The following is a 23,367-nucleotide window of genomic DNA, read 5'->3' on the forward strand; positions in this document are numbered from 1 at the left end:
TGAAGGGAACTAAACTTGGCTACGGAGGAGAGGCGGCGGGAGGAACCAACCCTTAGGCGTTTCTTGCGCAGCCTGTGGAGAATTCAGCCGCCGGCGGACGGAGGGACGGACGGACGGACGGAGGGTCGGTGCGAGGGTGGGACGGGGGCAAAGGGAGGGGAAAGCGGGGAGGGCAGGAGGAGACGCTTCCGCAGAACCAGAGGCACGGCGGCCCGCTGCGCCCGCGGCGGCGGGGCCGTCCCGTTGGTGGTGCGAGGGCTTTGCCCGAGCCCGGCAGCTGCGAGGCGCTGGCGGGCCCGCTCCCGGCGCCGGGCCCGCTCCCGGCCGTCACGGCGAGCTGGGGGCCGGGCGGGCAGCCGCGCACCGCGCCGACGGTCGGCGCTAGGTGCTGTGAGCGCAGGGCTCCCCGGGGTAGATCTCCTCGTAGGCGGGGGGCTGCTCGCTGGGCAGCGGGTAGCAGTAGGGGTAGGAGGCGTTGAGCTCGGGGTCCATGGGCGAGTAGCCGGGCAGCTCGACGGAGGGATGCCCGCCGCAGTGCACCTCCACGCCGGCCTCGTCGAAGACGTGGAAGACGCCCACGTTGATGTAGGAGACGGCCTGGAACGGGCAATCCCCGGGGCTGAGCTCGGGCTCGCCGCCGGAGAAGAGGGAGCCCTGGCTGTGGCGCGGCGCCCGCCGCCCGCCGCCGCCGCCCCGCCGCCGCCGCCGGCCGCCCGCCGCCGCGGCTGCCGCCGGGGCCGCTCGCCGCCGCCGCCGCCGCCTCCCGCGCTGCTGCGAGGCCTTGTAGTTCTTGACGAGGAGCAGGTTGAGCAGGCCCAGGAGGCACTCCAGCGCGTTGAAGACGGTGGAGAGCACCAAGCCGCGCTGGTAGTCCCGCAGCTTCTGGCAGCGGAGCGCCGCCGCGGAGCCGTCGGGGGCCGCGGGGCCGCTCCGCGGGCGGGCCGCGCCGCCGGGCTGCAGCAGGCAGTAGTGCGAGTACTTCCTCTCCACCAGCGACACGGTGTCGCCGTCGATGACGGCGCCGGCGAAGGCGCTCAGCACGCCCAGCATGAACACCAGCACCCCCAGCAGCAGGAAGTTCTGCCGGCCCCCGGGCGGCGCCTTCTCCACCGGCCCCGACGGCGCGGCCGCCGCCTCGCCCCCGCCGGGGCCGCCGCCTGCTGGATCCGGGTCCCCGGCCGGGGCCAGGGCCGAGGCCGAGGCCGGGTCCGGGTCCGGAGGCGGCGCCGCGGGCGCCTCGTCGGGCGGGCGGCAGCAGAGCAGCGCGGCGGCGAGCAGCGAGAGACCGGCGGCCAGTAGCAACCCCGAGTAGAAAGCGCCGGCGGCCGTGCCCAGGCGGAAGGGCTCGCCCTTGAGCTCGGAGCCTAGCGAGAAGCACTTGAGGCCCACGGCGGCGGCGCTGAGGGCGCAGGCGAGCAGGAGGCAGCTGGAGAGCGCGGCGCAGGCTCCCCGCACGCTCCACTTCATCCTCCGCGCCGCCGCCGCCGCCGCCGCCCCGCCGCCCGCCTCATCCTCCTCCCGCGGCCCCCCCCGGCCCCGCGGCAGCGGCGGCGGCGCGGCGCGGCGCGGCCATGCGAGCGCGGCGCTCCCCGACGGGGCGGCTGGGCTCCACTCCGCTCCGCACGGCAGGCAGCCGCCGGCCGCAGTGAGCCGGGCGCGGCGAAGCTCACACGCTTCCCCCCCCGCCTCCCGGCCGCCGCCGCCTCCTCGTCCCCGCCCGCCCTCTCTTATCGCGGCGGCTGCGGGGAGGCGATTAATTATGGATGGGATCCGCGGCGGGCGGGGGGACAAGAAGGGGGGGGCGCCGGCCCGCCGCGGGTGGCTGGGGGAAGTGCGACCCCCGGCTCGGCCCGCCTCGGCCCGGGGGTGGCGAGGCCGGCCTCCCCGCCCGCCCCCTGCGTGGGGCGGAGGGCCGCAGGCCGCCCTCAGGCCCGGCTGCCCGGCGGGGAGCACGGCGAGATGCGCACAGCTAGGGCGGGGGGCGGCGGGGGTTTGCACCCCCCGCCGCCTGCGATGCGGAGGGGCCGCTGCTTGTCTCCGTGCTCGGGTCCTCTCAATTCTCTTTTTTAGCGCTTGCTCTGGCAGGAGGCCGGCGGGCCGCCGGGCCGCCGGGCACCCCTGTGGCTGCGTCGCGGTGTGTCGGCGGAGGCGGCGCCTCCAGCACCCCTCTTTGTTCTGTGCTCTTCTGGCGAACCCCGGTGGGATTGCCCCCCCATGTCCCCGCCGGGCCACGCACGCTGTTCCGTGCATGGGCTCGGGGCCCGATTGCCCGCGGCGGCGCTTCCGGGACGCCCCGTCCGCCCCGGCGCGGGACAGGAGGTGTTGGGTGGCACAGCCACCGTCCCCGGCTCGGGGCGGGCCGACGGCTCCGCGGGGCGCACCCGGGATGGCCTCCCGAAGGAGAGGTGGGAACCTCAGCCCCGAAGCGGGGAGCAGCGGGACCGTGCCTGTGACCGTCAGCTGGGCGCCGGACGGGGCGGGGGGCTTGGGGAAGGGTCTTAACTCGCCTGTCCCTTTTCCTTCCGGGAAGCTGGAGCCTCCAGCTCCCCCATTTTCCCCTTCTGCCGTGCGCACGCCAGCCTTGCTGGGTATTTTTAGCCGGCGCCGCTGATTAGCATTCAGGGGAGCAAGCGAGGGAAAGCAAGCCATTTTCCAAGCCGTTTTCTCTTCTCTTTCCAACAGGGCCAATGCACCTGTTGGTGGCAGGAGGTGTGCGGGGGGTGTGATCTGGTGTTTAGCCTTATCCAGGGATGCGACCTGGCTCCCGCTGTCCCGTCAGGGGCAGGCCCTGTCAGCACCTCCCCAAGCAGCACCGGCACCCTGCTGTGGTCCCGGGCTGGGCCTGGCAGCTGAGTGCAGGGCTCCACTGCAGGAGTTGCTCCTCCCTGAGAGAGGTTTCTGCACCCTGCATGGGGCAGTGGCCCTCCAAGGACCATTGGTGGGGGGCTCCTCTGCCTGGAGTCCAGCCCTCCCTGGTGGCACCATCCAAAAGTATCAAGGGCTTTAATGGGACATACCATCCTGCCCCTTGGGGCCACACAGACTTGGGAATTTTGCCCCCTCCCTCCTGTTCACAAGGAACTCATGAAGCACTGGGCAATGCTGGTAGTCCAGGGCTTGCTGATCTGTGGCTGCCTGATCCTCTTGCCGGATCATAGCCCTGGCTGTGGGGGTAGGACCAACCTTCTGTCCCTCCAGGAGGGGGTGGCTGGGCATCCGACAGTCATCATCAGCTCTTCCCCTTCACAGGCTGTCCCTGGCTTCTGAGGATTGGGGCGTGAGGTTCTGCTGATTGGTGGCCATGTGAATATGTTGTTGTAGGATCTGAGGCTTTGGCTCTCCTTGTGTTGAGTGCCTGGACTGCTGGGGAAGATCTTCAGATGTCTTAAAAAAACCTGCCCTCTGTCCTAACGGCTCCTAAAAAGTAAGTTGCGTAGAGGGCACACAGCATTTTACAAAATACAGCACTCATCTCCTGTTGAACTCTAAACATTGCCTTGGAAAGCACATGCAAAATCTCATCCAGCTGCCAATCCAGAGGGCCCGGGGAAACACGCTGCGTCTGTGGGTGTGGAGGGAAAGGAGCTGTAGCTAGTGGGAAGTAAACACTTAATGAGCTAATTATAGGTAGAATGGGCAAAGTGCCTTACTCCCTGACACACAACATAAACTTACATGTGAGGGAAATGTCTGATTTGTATCATTTCATTGTTACTGTCAAGAGCTTAATGGGATTCAAAAAAAGATTAACTATTTATTATGAATGGTGAGAACAATCACTTAACACAAAACTAATACAAAATAACGAAGACATCTCAGCCTTTATGCATCAAATTATTAATCAGCCTTTATCTGGCTGAGGTTAGGGTAACTAGTTAGGGTAGGAAAAGCAAACCTTCCACTGGGGGAAGATTGTTCCTTCATTGTACAGAGTTCCTCAATGTTTCTTTCCTGCTTCCTGTTTTGGCAGCTGCCAGAAGCCAGCAGCAAGGCTTCTCCAGCATGGCTCTTCACATGTTCCTACAGCTGTCTCAGCTGCTCAGTCTTCCTCATCTTGAACGTCATCTTCTAAGGAAAGGACCCTTCTGTCCCCGTGTTTGTGACAGGAGACTTATCTTGGATAGCACCCCAAAAGCTGTGCATTGTGAGAGGCCAGGCTGATGCACAAGTTTAATAATGTAATTAGTAATTCTGCTACACCTTTTTACTTGTCCTGTGGAGCAATTTGCTACTGTTAACCTTTTCCAAATCTTACCGTTCCCCCCCTAAAATGACTCTCTGCCTTCCAAGCACCTTGTTCAATATGCAAGGCTAGAAGTTTCTCTATCAGCATGCTTCCCCATGTGTTATTAATTATTCATGAACCTCCCGTGTTCCAGTGTCACTGAGTTAGCACAATTTTTCATATGGTTATTTACAGCTTTGCACTGTGGCACATTTTCGGTAAGAGGATACTTTATAAACATACATGAACACACACAGAGAAAGGTCATTAGCATATCCTGCACATGGAAGTCCAATTGTCCTTGGATAAAAAGTCTGAAAATGCAATAGTGATGTTGTTACATCAATAATAATAGACATAAGACTCTATAAAATACTCTATCACATCTATATCTTACACTGAAAAATTTGTTGATGATTTAATTGGAATTACTGTAAAAACTGACTGACCTACCAGCCTAAATAAAGGTCACTGGAGAGTTCTCTGAATCCCAGAGTGTACTGCTGATCACCTCAGTCCTAGCTGGCAGCCCCTTCAGATCAAGGTTAGGATGCCCATCTGCATGTTCATAGCTGATATATGGTGTCTGATCAGTCAGCCAGGTCTGCCTGCTGAAAAAGTATCCGTGTGCAACAAAAGATCACAGAACTGCAAGCCACTTGGGCACATTAGTTTGTCACCTAAATCAGTCACTACAGGCGAGTTGGTCTGTCAGCCTTAGTTAATAGCAAAGTCAAGACCTGATGGAACTGTACTACAGCTGCTGACTATAAAGCATGGTAGATGCCGCACGTTTTGAGTCTCTGGCTGTTAGTTTTATCTTCACACTCTGTTAGTCAGATTCTCCTTTTTAATTGCCAAAATAAAAAATTATCACAGTTGTTTTCAAGGGTTATTTTGGTGGGCTTCAGAAGGGGGGGTGTGAGGTTTTGTGGGGCACCACCAGCCTGGGACATGTGTTCCCAATGCTCTCTTTGGGACCATAAGAGTGAGCTTTCTGTGTCTTACAGGGGAAGTAATTTATGGCCAGATCTCGCCTCCAAAGAGGGGTAGGGAGCTTTGGTCCAAGTTTGTGTTTAGCTGACAGGGGAGCTGAGAGGCTGTGCTTGCTGGGTGATGTTTGGGAGCGGGCACTGTCATGACCAGCGATACAGGTTTGCTTTGCTCAGTGTGCACAGAGCTGGACTTTTGCAGTAAGGTGCGGATCAGCCTCTTGAATTTTTGTGGTGACTCTGTGGCGCAAAGGACAACAGAGCTATTAATTATTTGCTCTCCAGGCTGGAAGCTAAACTGTATATTTGAAAAATAGATACAGCTTATGTCACCAAAGTGCAAAGCATTGCATTATTTTATTGTCTGCCTCTACTCCTACACTGCGTTTTTGGTAAGATGTATGCATTGTTATTTCAATGCCAGTTTGATAAATGGGTGTCATAGCTTTGCCTATTCAGTCATGATAACTGTGTAACCTCCCATAACTTACTCTGTTGCCTACTTTTTTTTGTTTTGTTTCTATAGGAGACATTATGGACTATAAAATCTTTTTACAAAAATTGCTTTACACATGGTTATTAAGAATATCCTAGAAATTAGAAATTTGAAACTCTGAAGATGGAACCTATTATGTTTCTTTCTGGTCCTCCTTCTCTTCCATTTGCAAGGTCCACTGGGATGTTTCTGTGTGCTTGAGTCCTGCTGTTCTCCTACTTCCACAGTATTTTACGTGGAAGACTCATCTCTGCAGGGAATGTATGGAGAATACTTTAAGGGAACACATGCTGAGAAAGGCCCTACATCAGGCTACAAGCCTGGATCTAACTGGTAGCTGGACACTGATGAAAAAGCAACATCTAGAGATGCTGCTTCAATGGGTGACAGAAGGAGAGAGGTTCGGAAGAAAATATAAGGAGTTAAGACAAAGAAAACAAACCCTGTGCTAGGAGCTGGAGGTGTGTAGTTGTCTTGGCAGCTGTTAGCCCTAGGAGTTTTGGATTAAGGGAAGAAGAGTTTGAGAAATTAGGGGTATTGACACAATAAGGTCATTTGCACTATAAGACCATGGGATAATTTAGGTTGGAAGGGACCTTGGGAGGTGTCTAGTCTGACCTGCTGAAAGCAAGGACATCTCTGGGGTCAGACTGGGTTGCTCAGGGCTTTGTTCAAGTCCATGTGTATCCTGTATCAGCAGTATTTGCCAGTGTTTAGTTAATCTGAGCACTTCAACTAGTTTTTCAGGATTTGTTTCTTGACTCTGTTACTTTGTCCTGTGTTCAGGTGACCCTGGGGCATTGGATAAGGGCCCTGTGAAGAGTCTTTATTATGATTTTAGTTTAAATGCTCTAGGATATGAATGAAAACAAGTGGTTTCTCTGTGCTGTAGGATTTAATCTTTCCAGTCAAGTGGTAATTCTGTGAGGAACATTCTTTGTTTACAGGGCTACAGACTGGGGCAAGGTATTCTGAGGGAGGTCAGATGTTTGCTGTGGCATTTGTAAAATTGGTTATTTGATATTATTTGACAAATTACTTGAACAAGGACATCTTTCCTTTGCTTATTTCACAGAATTGTTCAACTATGACCAATTTGCAGAAAACGTACCTGATGCTTTCCTAACTGCTGTCCTAATCGTGTGACCTAGATGATACTTTATTGTGTAGGTTCTAGGAAACTGCTAAGTTAATGACAAAAGATTGCTGAACATTTTGCCAGCCAAAAGGACTCTCAAAATCCTTCTTTTTGGGCTCTCAGATTATTTTGAAGTGTGTTTCAGTTTAGTCTGCATATTATATGTACTACTTTATCCTTGAAATCAGTGCTGTGCAAAGGCTTAAGGCTGATGCATCTCACAGCTTCTAGGGAGGCCTTCAGCATAGGACCTGGAGCAGCAATCATATGCCTGTTCTTTGCCTTCTCCTGAATGATGAATGTGCTGCAGAAAGATACCAAGAACTTTGAGAGGTCAGCAGGTCCTGTTCCCAGGTTCAATGGAAGGGGAGCTAACTTCCTCACATGGCAGACAGAGGATTGCTTAGCTGTGTGCCCTGTTGGTTGACATTGTACCCTCCAGTGAGTTGGGACAAAGAACCTCTTTGCATCTGAGGGGTGAGTTGAGGTGGATCAGATGGTATCTTTCGTGTTCAGTTATTGAATGAGGTGTCCTGTCAGTCTCATGCTCAGATCCAAATTTAGGTACTGGACTTAACACAGGGATCTTGAAAACTCCCTATATTGATGATACTTTGTCTTAGAGGAGTCTATCCTCAGAAGATGCCTTACTTCTGAATTTTAAAGTTTTCCATGCACCTAAATTGTATTTTGTCCAATGAGTGTTTCATGGCAAGGGTATAACCTGCTCTTGAAGGAGGGACTGGAAGTCACCTTCTAGTGAGTGCCCTTTTTGGGTGCTTCTTTTTTAGCCTCAACAACTCTGAATTTTCTAGAGAAAGAAATTGCAAGGCAAGAGTGGCAGAGGAGAGGAGGTCCCCACTCAAGCCAGAGTTGTGATACTGGCAAAGTGTATCTTGGGATCTGCTCTGGTCCCAGTAATATGGGCATCATTCTCCTGCCTGAGGCTAGCCTGTAGCAAAAACGGTGTGGTGGAAAGGTATAGCTCACTTGCATCATGAAGTAACCCCTTGCCTGAGAGCTCGCTGCGGTGAGCCGTGGTTCCTGCTCTGTCTTGCTCTTCAAGCTGCCTGTCACACCTTGTCCCTCTGAGAGGTCCCTGTCCCTAGCTCAGCTGCTTGTCTGATCTTTCCCTAGCTTGTTATTGCAAGTGATCTCCATCAAACTGCATCCTTTTTCGTGTCAGTCGAGATCACTTAGAGGTGTAGTGCTGAGCAATGAAGCCAGCAGAGCTGAAGGAGCAGCAGTCAGTGGGGCAGGGGACATGCTGTCCTTTTCAGCCATGACAGCAGCTGCTGGGGGGAGCTGACTGTCCCAAGGAGGGCCAGGTTCATTGAAGACACAACACTGCTCTTGGTGTTTTCTGTTGGCTACTAGATTGCCTCCTTCTGAGCCCCCTGCCTGGCTACCATGGTCCTCAGCATGAACCACCTGCAGAGTGCTGTACACTGGCCAGTCCAGAATGGCTCCATCAGGCCTGCACCTTCATGTATGCATTGCAGGACTGTTTTGGGTGCAGTCTTTGATTCAGCTCCTGCCCAAGTTGCATTCCTTCCTCCCTTGAGGAGCCAGTATTGCAATCTACCATCTTCTGTTTCAGACCCTGACTTGCCTGGTCCGTGTGTTAAAATCATTGTGGGGTGATGACAGGGCAGCACTGGGCTTTTCTTGAGTACCTGGGACATTTGTAGACTGCTTTTAAGGGGTTCTTGAAAGGTAACCTTTTGTCAGGGGACTTAAATTCACTGTATAAGATTCTGCAGCACTACTGGAAATATTTTAAGGTTAGAAAAGGATGGATATTGTGAGCAAGTAATGGAACACAAGGGACTTCATAGGTCAGCCCATGAAGGCTGCTGGTCCTGCACACATGATGTCCCTGTGATGGTACTCTTGAGCAACTTCCACTTTTCTCTTGAATTAGAGACAATCAATAAATCAATAGACATTGATCCCCTCTCAGCCTTCTCTTCTCCAGAGTAAACAGCCACGGGTCTCTTAGCCTTTCCTCATACGAGAGATGTTCCAGTCCCTTAATCATCCTCGTAGCCCTCCCTCTCCAAAAGTTCCCTGTCTCTCTTGAACTGGGGAGCCCAGAACTGGACATGATACTCAGATGAGGCCTCACCAGCACAGAGTAGAGGGGGAGGATAACCTCTCTCAACCTGCTGGTCACACTCTTCTTAATGCACTCCAAGATATCATTGGCCCTCTTGGCCACCAGGGCACATTGCTGTCCCAATGAAGGGACAGCAATGAAGCATGAGATTGGTGGATCTGATGGTTAGAAACCTTCTGACTGTCTCAGTGCTGAATGTATTTTATGGCCAGCTTGCACTCCTTTGTTCTGTGCCAACACTGTCCTTTAACTTAAATGGCTCTTCTCCATCTCTGATGTTTACTCTCTGGATGTATTTATAGACAGCAAACATAGGCTCTCTGAGCCAAGTCTTTTCTTCTTTTTTTTTTGTTGTTATTAAAAACTCTTTATACTCTGCTGTTTTAGTTCATCCTTAAGCACATAACCAGGACAGCATGCTGCCTCTTTCATGGTCTTACCAAGGCCTTTGGATGATGGTATTAAAGCATCCTCATCTCTAGTGGAAACTCTTTGCTTGTTCCTATGGTATTTGTTTACTTCCCCCTATTTTACCTTAAAGAAAAGAATCATCAAAAAGATAAACCTGGTGAAGTCTCTGCAGAAGAAGATTCAGATAATGAAAATAATGACAGAAACCTTGGAGATACAACCGACATCCTAAATATGGTAATGTATTGCACTAATGAATCTGTGATTCAGTCGTTTTTATGCAGGGGAAGAACAAAACAGCTAAATAATGTTTCAAGTTCTAGTACAGAATTCCTGGATAGCCCAGAACGTCATATGTGGCATCAAGAAGTACTGACATACTGTTAAATGAGCATGCATTACGTATCACCATTATCCCATGCTAAAGTTTGCTTTCATTTTCCAAATAACATTGTAATATGAGATTGAAGCAGTCCAAGTAGTGCAGCCCCTCCCCATGCTTTATCTCTGGATATCAGAAAGAAAAGGAGGACACTAGATATAATCTAAATTATACTAGAATTTCTGATTGCTTTTTACACAGGTCTATCCCATAGGAGGCTATATCTGTACCTAGTGCACCTCAATCTTTGTCCTCCACTGTTGTTCCCAGCTGGGGGAGCACCATTTAGTGGCAGTGATGACCTTTCCCGTTGTTTGACTGATTTTTCCCCCAAATTCTGTTATTCCAGTCCTCAAGGTAATTCATCTTTTGCCTTTCTGATATTTTGAACCTCCTCTGTGTTGACAGTACTGTTGTGCATTCTGCTCCACAAAGAATTAACCTCATTTGTTACCTTCACTCAGTTGACTGTACAACCTGCTGTCATCTTCCTCTCAGCAAACTCCTTCCTCACTTTTCAGCTCTTGCACACATTTCTGCCAGCTTAACAGTTATCTTCCCACATTATGGTGTTTCATATGCTTCACTGAAGTCTGGAGGGTGAGACAGTTAGGGATACCACCAAAGAAGAGCGGAGTGTTTAAACTCTGGGAGGCCTGCATTATCTCTGCTTATTTTAAAAAGTCTCTTTTATTACTCATCTGCCTCCCTTGTCCCAGCTTGTTTGGTGCCTAGTATAGATCTAAATAATGTACCTAGACTTCTTTTTATTGTATTTCAGAAGTTTTTCTCCAGCATATTGCAAATTTTTTGTTATATGACAGTTATCCCCACCCTGCTGGCTTGCATCTGCTGGTCCTCCTCTAACTCTAGGTTGGAGCTGTCCATGCATCTCAATTCGAGTCTGTGAAGCTTTGTGAGTTTAGGCTCCACTTTGAGTTAGAGAACTTCCTTGTCTTCAATGCTTTCATTTCCATGGGGTACCCTGCTTTTGCTCTAGACTTGGTACCATCTTTATGGAAAGCTTGGCAAGGGCGTTCATGCAGAATGCTCCAAACTACTGGGTTTTTTCCTTTTTTTTACCTCTTTCTCCTGCTTTCTGCCTAGCACATCAAGATTATATTTCTTTATCTTCCTATTTACATAACTGGCAAGCTCTTTTTCTTGTCAATCTTTTGTGCAGTGTAGCTCTGCTCGACTCTTGGTAATTCTCACTTTGCTCTCCAACTCTTGACCATATTTATGGGTGAGGTTTTCTTCCATTCTTGCTCTTGTGCCTCCATGTGCTTCATTTAATCCTCTTCTCTGTATCATGTCTTGCTCTTGGCTGACTCACAGTGCTCTTGTCTTCAGGAGATGTTTTTCCTCTGGTGAAGGATCTTCCTTTTTTTTTTTTAAACAGAGTCCTCTGTCATGTAAATCTGCCCCTTGCTGGTTTAGAGGTGGATTTCCAGTTCTCTCCTTTATCATTCTTCTGTCTTTTCTATATTGTTTTATCCTTCATACAGCCTCTCTTTCTTTTTTCTGTTAGGCTTGCTGCTCCTTTCTTCCTGGCCATCCTATCTCCTTCTCCTGCTTAATTCTCCTCCTCATTATCTGGGTGCAAATGGTACCTCAACTCTAGTTTTATTCCTCTCGTGGGAGTCTTTCTTTGCTGCACCTTTTTTGCCCTGTGCATTGACCAGGGCTAAAGATCTATCTTGTTCTGTATATCTTCATGCATCTTCTCCTTTCCTTTCTTTTCTTCTGCTATGGCTGCATATTCCTATTGGAATTTGAGGTGCTTTTCTCAGGGATTTTTTTTTTTTTTTTCACAAGAAAGCTGTAAAGGATGCTCAGCATGCCTCATCCTTCTCATCTGCTGTTGATGTCTACAATTTTTTCAGGTCTTCCCATCACTGTCACAATTTCAGACTTTCTTTTCCTGCTTTCATCTTGAAAAGCATGGAAGAACATCCCACTGCACTTACAACTTATTATTTTCTGTTTGCCGGATCCCTTCATTCCTGCCTATTGACTATTTAAATTCCTCATTCAGTTGTCAAGCTAATTTTGGTGGGTTGTTTTTTTTTTTTTTGCTTCAGTTGCTATATCATAGTTGTATCTCATTCCCAGAACCTCTTTTGTGGCTTGTCTTAGAGAACAGAAGAGTGTGAAAAACAAGTGGAAGTCTTGCCTTTTTTTTTTTATTAACGCTGAGTTATTATTACTGTCTGCCTTGTGCCAGAACTCAGAATATCAACATTTATGGCAAAAGCTTTGTAGCTATGTGCTGTCAACCCTTAGAAAGAAGATTTGGATATGCTATTTCCTATTACTTGAAGGATGCTCAAGCTGTTGATGTCTATTCTTGGTGAGATGGTGGTATTAAACTTTGAACTAGAATGGGGGAAGAAGCTCATATAGATCAATAGAAACTGGTTAGGCAATATCCCAGTGTGCTCAAATTTCAGTTCTTTCCCTACATCTAATCCTAGCATCTTTCAACATGAGTCTGTGTTGTAAGTGAGTGAGTGAACTATCCTTGCTATCATTTGGTGCCAATGGTCTTCTCTGATGGCAATAACCCTGGGCAAAGTTGGAGATTTCAAAACTGGAATTCTCTACAGATAGTTATTTTTTCTTGGGCAGGAGAAAACCCAGCTTCAGTCTTGGAGCTGACAGCCAGGAAAGACTGACTGATACAAGTCCATCATGTACACTGTCTGTGCCTTGGAGGAGAAGGAATGTTTTTAAGTGCATGAAACCCGGCATGAAACCCATTTCCTATTGGAGTCACAGGTGGTTGAACATTTAAACATAGGAGATGTTGGTACTACATTGATATAGACTGCTGTAAGGGGCTCTGAAATAGTCTCCAGCCCTTACCAGCTTCTTGGGGAGGTGCTGATCTAATTTGTCTCAAGCAAGCTCTCAAGGCACATCAAGGTGAGCTGAAAATCCTGAAAAGACTGTTATCTCCTGAGCCTTTACTGGGGATTTGGGCTGAATCCCCTTTCCCCTGATAAGGCTCTTGCTAAACCAGAATCCTATTCTGTATCCCACTGTTACCATTTTGAGAAACAATGTCTTTAGGTGATGGGTTTGATTTTTCTTTTTCTCTTCAATTAAGCCCCCCCTAAAAACCACTGCCTTCTCGGAGCTTGGGACAGCTTCTGTGGTGTCCCGGGCCGGGTGGCTGTGCTCAAATGCATCATTTTGCTGATGCAGCACATTAGGCAGTGTTTTTGTGAGGCGTCTGGACCTGACCATCACGTCATCAGTCACATCTCCCTTGGTGACCTAGAGCAGGACTGACCTGCTGATGGAGACACAGTAGTGTTTCTTGGCCTCTTTGCCCACTTCATCTCACCGGCAGTGACATTTTCTGCCTGTGAGCCCTGCAGATCCCAGAGTGCCTGTCTGTGAAGAGGGTTTGTGCCTGTGGGGGGACAGCCCGTCTTCTCTCCATGGGACGTGGCTGGGAGAAGAAAGGTGGCCAGTGAGTGCTGCGGGAGAAGAGAGTCCAGTGCAGCCCCTCGCAGGTGCTCTCAGGGGGATGGTGTGAACAGTTGCTGCGGTTCAGCAGTTGGCACTATCTACTTTTGCTTTTGTGCGTATCTAATATGTTTTTTCTTTAAATCTTCATCATAGCGCTCCATATTATACCTGCTGTTTGTAGCTATTAAACATACTTGTTTTGAGATAACTCTCTGCAATATGGCATATACATAATTAGGTATAATTAACTCCAATTAACCATATTAAGTTTTGCAACACATATTCTGAAGCTGGCTTTAATAGGTTTTGTGACTAACAAAACCACGTTTGCAGGTTCAAGTTATACAAACTCATTCATATTCCAGGTGTTTCCTTTTTCATTTCGGTACTGTGCCTTTGAATCCCATCATTTGTTGTTCAGTTGTCTGCATAATTAACTTGAAAACTGGAGGACTCTTTCCCTCTGAGTGTGAGGATCCTCAGAGTGCATCTTTGGTACTCTTCACATGACACTTCTGGGGGGTTGCTGATCACAACAGCATCTCAGTGCCCAGTTTACGAACTCCTTACCTTGTCAAAGCTAGTTAGATGAGTACACACTATGTTTGACAAAGGTCTAAGTACCACAAATGGTGAATAACACTTCACCTTGCTTATTTAAACACTGACCCAAAATTTTGGCTTTTATTCTTTTTAAAGTCTGCTTCCCCCTACTTTTTCCTTTTAGTATTAATTTTGTTGTTGCTTTTGTTGTGCTTGTTGGAAAGTGCTCTGAAGTGTCATGCATTAAGGAGTTACACAAAACAGGTGATTTATTGAAAGATAAATCCAGTTTGGCAATGAGGGAGAGATGCTAACAAAGTTTATGTGTGAGGAGCATACTCTGGCGTATTGCGGCACCCTGTGGTGCCCAGCACCCCACATATCTGATGAAGGAAAATGGGCATCTTCCTTTGCAGCTCAGCCTACATTTGAAGTTGCCTCTTGGTCCTCTAGATGCTGGCTAACACATTTCTTAGCATATTGCTTCCTAAAGAACAGCTGGAAACAGCAAGACTGCTAATGTATATTGTAAGGTCTACCCTGTGTCCAGTTCATGAAAAACAGAAAGTGTATGTACAGTAGATGCCAGGAATGCTGACATTGGCACAAAAGGGTCTCTCAGTTGGCCTCCTGTTGGCCTCAGTTGGCCTACAAAACAGTTTCTTGACATCTATGAAACAGTTCATCGCTCCCCAGTTTTTCAAGGCTGCATGGGTATTAATTGCGTCAGGTTATAATCAAGCTGTCACTGATTTTAATGGCCCTTGGATCAGACAGGCCTTAGTTTTTATATGGTTTCCATTACAGTGTTAATTAACTTAGCATGCAGATTTAGCTATGAAGCTTAGAGATTTCATTTAGTTTTTATAATTTAATTGTGGAAACGTGGCAGTAAATGCAGATGAGAAGCTATGTGCAATTAATATTGACCCAGGACTACTCAAATGTCAGATAGTTGTCTCTGAAGACTCACTAAGAAATCCAATGTGTTAAATATTGATTTTGTAACGTGGGGTTTTCAAACAACCTTGGTACTGGGCTACCTGTATTCTTCCTGAAGTCAGGACTGTGTGAAACCTCAATGTCTGCAAGAGCCAATGCCAAAAGTCAGAAAATCCTGTCACTTGGCAATGCTAGTAGCAGTGTTAGCTCCTGCAACTTTTTTTCCAAAAATGCTGAAATGACAAACAGGTAGAATTAGCTGCTGTGTGGGTATGGATATATGTGTGTGAGGGCACATAGGTGATTGTTTTCACAGCTTTTAAAAAGGAATATAATTTAGAGATGTTGATAAACAGCTCATGGAAATTTGGGCAATGAAGTGCTTCTATCACAGCAGTTGGTAACTCTTTGCCTGTCCTGAAAGAGTCCATGCAGTGGTGGGAAGGGGGGTCAGCTTCCATGCTGACTTTGTCCTTGACATAGCCTGCAGACTGAAAGATAGGCTGACTACCATGAGATGTGTTGATATTACTCTGCTGAAATCTCTGTCTGTTTTAGAGAAATGGCTCAGAGGCACTAGGATTTGTACCATGTGGCAAAGACTGCCATATTGAAGACATGAGTAACCTGTTGTCATATCTGCTGGCAAGATTGGTAGTCACAGGTTTAAGGTAAAACTTTCTAGCTGTCTGGATAATGAACTGGGGAACACGTAACTTGACAGGATATGGAAATGACATTATTGGAATTGTTCAATAATGGATTGGGCAACCACCTGTTATAGATCATTCAGGTAGAGCTGGTCCTGCTGAGGTGCCTCTTTAGCCTGATTTTCTGAGAGGCTGGCATACTGCTGTGCTTTTTGATTATAGCTGGTGTTTGATATTTCAAGGTAAAAAGTCCCTGCTCTGCTGTGAGTCTGGTGTGGATGGAAGAGGAGTTCTCCTGACCATGGGCATCCTAAGACCTCTGGGATGGCCCATCACCTGGGAACCTTCACATGGTGCTTGAAATAGCACCCTGTGGAAACTAGGAGGGAGAGTGCAAGACCTTGCCTCTTGTGCAGCACTTGAAATGTGGAATTTAAAAGCCCTCTAATTACTGACGTATGTGTGGCTACAAATGTCACTAACAGCTTTGGCAAAGAGGGAGAAAAAATGAAGTTCCTGAAATAGTTGCTAGATTTAAATTGGAGGTAATGGGAATTGTGCAGGCTGCATCTTCTCTAGATTAACCACTCAGCAAGAGTGGAGCAAGCAAGGAAGACAGATTGGAGAGATATTTGTGCCTTGCAAATTGCAGGGGGTCATTGAGTTAAAAGATGCTGTTAGTCTTATAGGTCAGCAAAACTAGTTTGTTTAAAAATGGAACACAGAGGCAGCGTTAAAAGTGTTTCAGCTGTCAAAAGGGACAGAGGCAACAGATTGCACAGGTAGACTGCTAAACTGCATGTTAAAGACACAACTGCATGGGCAAGCTCAGAACGGCTCTGGGCTGGCATTTATGGAACATGTTGCTCAGACCTGTTGTGCATCATGGTCTGCACAAGACTTGGATGATTGACTGCTACTTGGCATTTCCTTTATGTCTCACCTCCAACTCCCTCATTCATGATGCTTCAATCTTTGGCCTGTATTGGGAAGCTCGTGTTGCAGACAACAAAATACGTGGCATATTGTGCCTGGTACAGGAGGGGGAAGGAAAGAGAGATGTCTGTGCTGATACTAAAGGGTGCCCCTCTCATGGCTCCATATGTTGGAAGTAGTCCCACCTTACAGCTTTGCACTTGAAAGGCTGTCCTGATGCATGAATGAACATGTGTCCAATATATGACCCCTTATTCCTCCCTACCCATTCATTTCATCTGCTATATAACTCAGCCTTGGGGGACAGAGCACTGGAGGGCAGTAGGCAGCCTACACTTGAGCAATTGTTAGATATCAGAGCAGGGCTTCCACAAGGTGCTCTGCAATTTCACAGCCTCACCCCTTTTCTATTACTTGTAGGCTTTCAGAAAAGAGAGGAAAAATGTGATCCCTTTGTCTCCCACTCCCCTCCCCACTTTTGAAGGCAGGCTGAAAGCAACAGCATTTGTAGCAGCCTGATGTCTGAGCCTACAGCTTATTGCAATTTTCACAGAATCACAGAATCATTAACGTTGGAAAAGGCCTTCAAGATCATCAAGTCCAACTGTCAACCCAACACCACCATGCCCACTAAACCATGTTCCGAAGTGCCACGTCCACACGTTTTTTGAACACTTCCAGTGATGGTGAATCCACCACCTCCCTGGGCAGCCCAATCCAATGTTTGTCCACTTTCTTAGTAAAGAAATTTTTCCTAATATCTAGCCTAAACCTCCCCTGGTGCAACTTGAGGCCATTTCCCCTTGTTCTATTGCTAGCTACTTGGGAGAAGAGACCAACACCCACCTCACCACAACCCCCTTTCATGTAGCTGTAGAGAGTGATAAGGTCTCCCCTCAGCCTCCTCTTCTCCACAGTGAACAACCCCAGTTTCCTCAGCTGCTCCTCATAAGACTTGTGCTCCAGACCCCTCACCAGCTTCCTTGCCCTTCTCTGTACATGCTCCAGCACCTCAATGTCCTTCTTGTAGTGAGAGGCCCAAAACTGAACATAGCGTTCAAGATGCGGCCTCACCAATGCTGAGTACAGGTGCACGACCCCTTCCCTACTCCTGCTGGCCACACTATTTCTGATACAGGCCAGGACGCTGTTCTTGACCACCTGGGCACACTGCTGGCTCATATTCAGCCAGTTGTCAGCCAGCACCCCCAGGTCCTTTTCTGCCAGGCAGCTCTCCAGCCACTCCTCCCCAAGCCTGTAGCGTTGCATGGGGTTGTTGTGACCGAAGTGCAGAACCCGGCACTTGGCCTTGTTAAACCTCATGCAGTTGACCTCAGCCTGTCCATATCCCTCTGCAGAGCCTTCCTGCCCTCGAGCAGATCAACACTCCTGCCCAACTTTGTGTTGTCTGCAAACTTACTGAGGGAGCACTCAATCCCCTCATCCAGATTATCAATAAAGATATTAAACCATCTCTCCAAGTGAAGAGCTGAAAAGCTAAACCGGGACAAACAGCCCCTAACTGCGGCTCCAGCTTCTCCTGGAAAAGCTCCATGTTGGTCTGTGAAGGGACAAGCTGTATGGGGACTGCCTGCAAGCATTGTCCCGAGACTGTTTTTCATTACACATAGAAGAAAATACTCAGTTGCGTAGGATAATTTTGGTGGCATGGTTTGTAGCACATGTGCACACTGTAGCTGCTTCACCTGCGTTCAGTTACATGTAGAGGCTCAGAGGGCTTTCCCTTGGTGGAACATAAAAGTTCACTTGCAGTCCATCAGCTTACGTAAAAGTTTGAACTATTCCTGTTCAAGTGCTTCGCCATACATTTTTAGACTAGCTAAACTTCATGCACAGTCTGTTTGCCAAATCCACCACTTTGCTACATCCAATGAGAGTGTATCAAAATCCCTCTGAAGCTTTTAGGGACTGCAGTAGTGCAGAGCGCTCTGTGAACACAGCCATATTGCTTGTGCATCTAAATCTCGGGGGAAAACTGCTAATTTGTGCATGGCATAATTCCCACTTTCTAGAAGTTACCAAAAATACGCAAAAGTCTAACTCAGGAACTTATGCTCAGATTTAGAACATATTGAAATAGGCTAGGGTAGATCCTCATAGACTGCAGTTGTTAAAACTCTGATGATGTGAGTGTATTCAGTATTAGCTTTACTATTATACAGAATTAAAGCTGTACAGACCTCTGCCTTTTCTTGTTTATCCTCTGTTCCACTTCATGCTATTGTCCATTTTGCTGTGCTTTGATTCATGGGTCTGTTTTGTCAGTTCCTCAAAGAATCACCTCTGTTTTTTTTCTCATGGAAACTCCTAAACCTGATTCAGTCTCCCTGAACCCATCTGCCAAGCCTCTCAACATACTTATTTCATTAGGGCTGCTGGATGCTCAAAACATTTCCTCTTTCTTTTTTCTCTTCCCTAACCTCGATTCTTAAGGTGCATCATTCTGACTACAGGAACCATCCTTCTACACTGGGAAGGAGCTTCACGCGTGCTTGCATTTTTTCTGTGCCTTAACTCCCTCAGGAGAAAAATGGGAATGCCTGCACGTTCTAGGATTTTGTTTTCTAAATTGGAATTGTTACTAAAGATGTCTTCCTGTAAAAATGTTTTCCAAATGTCAAGTTTTTTATGAATTAATTTGTTTGTTGCTCCCTGCTGTATCCCAGGACACTTTGAAAATGAGACTTTTTTTCAAGAGTTTTATCCTGCTGTGAATATTTATGTACATCAAGTTGCAATAAAACTAAACAATTTTCTCATTAGCAATGCAGTCTGCAGAAATCAAATAATTTCTCCTGTGGCTTTATCAGGGACACCGTGCACTTGAAGTAGGAGAGAGGAAAAAAGGTTTCAAAAAAGAGGACTCAGGATTAATATCATGCACTCTAATAGAAGTCTTGAAATTAGCCGTTTCATCATACCATGTTTATTGTTTTAATTTACTTTGGTGGCATTCAGTATTGGTGCATGAGGTATGAATGTCCTTGCATGCTGCATGCATAGGCAGAAGGTAAAAGGATTCAACAGAGCCCCTTCATATGAGAAGTACCTGAACCAGACCATGGCCCTCAATGAGGTTAAGTGAAAGCGGCACTAAAGGGCTTCCAGGTGGGACTCCCTAAATGCTGAAGCATACCTGGTTTTACAGAGGTGTGTGTTCAACAAGGGAGCTAACCTGGGGCTTCACTCTGGGAATATTTGTTGCAGAGTTTAGAGCAGCCTTTTTGGGTATGCACCTTTCTGCTGGAGGACAGCCCCCATAGCTTTGGCAGCTAAAAATTTAGGAGCTTGCAGTGGTCTTTGCTCCCCATGTCTCTAGCTGGGCTGAGCAGAGCTGTGGTGTCAGTAAACCTCTGAGTGGAGGTTTCCTAACGGTGAAATGCTTGTGGATGGCAACAGAGGCTGCTGCTAGACTGAAGGTCTGTGTGCTCCCAGCTCTGTTGAGGCTGTGGGGAAGTCAACAGCTTCCTCTCTTGGTGTTCTGCACCTGATAAATACCCACCATCCTCCCAGGTCTGTGCTGTGGGAGATGCAAAGGTGGGGTGTGACTCTCAGGGTAATTTTGGGAGAGGAGGAAGGGGAATGAAGGAACCAAGTCATGGCATTAATGGGGCAAGAAGTCAATAGCCATCAGTGGTCTGTGGCACTGATGAAGGTGGCACAGTAACTGAGCCAGCAAAACTATCACGACTAGCTTAAGTGCTAGTCACCCCTTAGTCATGTCGTTCCTGTCCCCCTAACGCAGACCAGCGTTTCAGAGACAGCGGGAGGTGCAGTATCTGCTTGTGGGTGAAGAAAGCATATAGTTTTCCTGGAGGGGAAAGCCCTGCCCTGAGCTTCACAGGGGAAATAGAGGCTGGTTGTGTATTTTCTCTTTACCTTTCAAAAAGGTATAGGATGGCTGTAGGGCTGCTGATGCTTTTGCTTGGGTGCAGCTCTTGAAACCTGTGTTTATTCCCACAGCAGGATGTCCACTTCTGTTCTGTTATTCTGTCCATCATCGCAGCATCAGATCTGTGCCACAAGCAAAGAACAGGGCTAATATCTGTTGCGTGTGGATCTTCCCTTGCTCTGTTCCCTGGTGGGGAGATCTCTGTGGTGGTTTATTAAATAGCTGATGTTCTATGTGCTGTTTCCTCTCCAGTGAACTCCAGCAGTGGAGATGGAGCTTATAAAAGAGATAGCATCTTTTCCCCTGTTGTTTGTCTCACACTGTGCCTATTTGTAAGTATTTAGCATTGACAGGCTCTACAGATGTGCCGTTATTTCCTTTAGATGAAATCCCGCAGTCACACAAATGTCAAAACCTCACACTTGCTCCCTCTGTGTTGCAAGAGCCTTCCTGCCGCAGTAGAGACGATGTGCAGAGCAGTGATATCTCATCTCCAGACTGCCTCTCCTCAAAAGCTGGGGTGGACGAGCAGCTCTATGGAGCAGAGCAGGCATTCCCCAAGAACGTTTTCAGTATTGTTTCCCCTTCAGTAAAATGATATACAAGCAGCCCTGTGAAGCTCACTTCTTTTTAAATTCATTTTACTCATTCACACAGGCACTGTGATAGCAGTCACTGAGCTAAACCCTCTGATTGATGAGTGTGCTCAACTTGCAAGGTGAATGCTGTCCATTTGGAGGCCAGTGCGACTACGCAGGAATAATACTAGGACTTTTTTCAATAATGCAGTTGCTCCTTTTTGCCTGGACCCTATGTCTGTGTCACGTGTGTCATGGTCCAGGGAGTGTCCAGCACAGCTTAGAGCTACAGTGCTGGGCACTGGCCAGGGAAAGACATCTGCGTGAGTGATGTACTATGACTTTTTCCATCTCGGATTTTGTTCCCTAGTGGGAATCCAAGTGGGGTTAGGAACTGAAATAGTAACTGAAATCCCTGGTTCACCAGGGATGTGATAAAAAGAGAAAAAAAACTGTACTGAGGGGAGTTGGGGATGCAGGGCAGGAATGAGAGGGGGAAAGGCAGGCAGTTTACCTAAGAAATGTTGCCACTGAGAGTGACAGGCACCTGGTTTATTATTTAGTGGTGAACGGAGGGTGCTGGCAGATTGGCTTTCTACATGTGGAAAGGGAAGATACCTGGGCTCAGTCCTTGTCCACCCATTTATATTCAGAATAAGCTGCTTGCTAGGTCTGCTTTCCCATGCTTTTCGTTAAGTCTGGGCTCATGAAGGTGCTGAGGAGTGGGTGCTGGTCAGAGAGGGGAGTAGGTCTGGACCTGGTGCTGCATGGTCAGTAATGGCAGAGTGCCTTGATGGCTGTCCTGGACTCTCAGCTGCAGATAGTGTTTGGTCTTTTTCAATTTGGAGACTTACAAAAAAGCGGAAATCGCCTCCCACCTCCCACTCCGCGTTTGATGATTCCTTGCTCTGTGTGCAAAAGCAGACTGGGTCTTGCAGGATGGGAAGACAGGTAGCAGTGCGCTCCAGGTCAGGCCCAGAACATGGGAAGAGACCAGCTGGAGAGCTGGTTGGAAATGCAGGCTGTGGTAAGGATCTGCACCAGTGAGTGCATCTGCAGAAGAGAAAAGGGGGAACCCATAAGATCGCTGCCCAGAAGGTGAAAGGAAAATCAGCATGCACTGAGAGGACAGAGAAGAGTGGAACAAGCAAACCTGCCATAGGGAAACCCATAGTGCAGTTCTTGGGTCCCTGTTCATTGTAGAGTGGAGGAAACTGGAGGTCCTTCAGAGGGGAGCTGTGAAAATGAGAGGTATTTGTGAAATAAGAGAAAAGCTCAGGCAGTCAGATGTGCTCAGTGAGGGGAGAAAGACAAGACAATCATGCTTATCCATACATAAAAGACTGCTGCAAAGATAAAAGAGTTAGACCAATTATTTTCAGTCATCGGCAAAGGCTATTCAAAGAAAATGGATTTTGAAGGCCAGCAAAGAAAATAATTAAAATACTCCAGTGAAACTTGCAACGTGCCAAGTTCTAGTTCTCTTGAAGCAGAAGGAAAGGATTTTAGTGGGCATGGGATCAGCAGTGTAGCCAAGAATACAGCTGGCAGCCAGTGCCAGTTGTAAAATAGCCACTGGACCCACCTTTCAGATTAGAGAACTTGCAGGGAAGAGCTGAAATATGCCACTGTGTGAAGGGATGCTTTCCTCATGCAGATCCTGGCAGGGCCCCAAATCTCAGCCCCTGCCTTTCCAAGAGAAGATACAGTTGCTGCAGTTACAGAAGGGCTCTTTTAAAGTGTAGAAGGAGAAGTCAGCTTTGTTTTTTTTTTTGTGATTGGATAATAATTAATAGACAATGTGCTGATATGTACTTTAGTCCAGTTTTATGAATGCAGTAGCTGCACCTTGTCACTCTGTATGGATTTGCGCTATGCATATTGCCATGGTATAGTGCAGATGAGTCAAAAAATATGAAGTGTGGAAAGGGAGTTGTCTGCAGAACATTTTCACCTGGCTGATACTTTCCCCAGAAATGCCAAAGCATGCAGGGGAGTGGTAGGGGGTTAAGGTCTTGGATTGCAGTGCTAGATGCCAGGGTCTACCAGGCTGCTGTGTGTGTACCTCCTTCCTTCTCACATGCTGGTGAGTACAATACAATAACAGTGCAAAACTTCTGAAGGCAAATTGACCTGAATTGCCAAACCAAGATATAACACCTCTGGATGCACTGGCTTGATTCCAGCTGTATGAATGCAAATTCTAGCCAGCCAGAGAAATTCAGCAGTAAGCGCAAGTTGTAAGTGGTAAATCTAAATGAAGTATCCAATTAATCCTCAGCTATGTATTTTAGTAACTTCTACTGAATGGTCTGTGACAGAAATGCTGGAATATTAAACCAAGACTGGAATATTAAACCAAGACTGATGTAAAATGCATTTCCTGTCTCTGACAAGTACAAATTCAAGCTAGATTCTGTCATTCTTGCTTATATTCAGTAGAAACTTTTTGGTTTCTGTAAATCCATTTGCTTGCTAGGAGACAGATTACTGTATAAAGGTCTGGCCAAAAATTATGGAAAAATTGTAGCCTGGTTTTGCTTATACCTAACTGGCCCCATC

The 23,367-nt window shown here is 47.9% G+C and overlaps 1 protein-coding gene across 1 annotated transcript; it reads right to left on the reverse strand.

Annotated features, from left to right (window-relative positions):
* Window positions 1-381: 381 nt before the first annotated feature.
* Window positions 382-1,467, reverse strand: TMEM271 (transmembrane protein 271; the record flags this gene model as incomplete). Its single annotated transcript, XM_082013635.1, has 1 exon — window positions 382-1,467. One exon carries the CDS (start codon window positions 1,465-1,467, stop codon window positions 382-384), a length of 1,086 nt encoding a protein of 361 aa, XP_081869761.1.
* Between the last annotated feature and the right edge of the window lie 21,900 nt (window positions 1,468-23,367).

The sequence above is a fragment of the Phaethon aethereus genome, assembly GCF_964289735.1.
Source record: "Phaethon aethereus genome assembly, chromosome: Z".
NCBI classification, from domain to species: Eukaryota; Metazoa; Chordata; class Aves; order Phaethontiformes; family Phaethontidae; genus Phaethon; species Phaethon aethereus.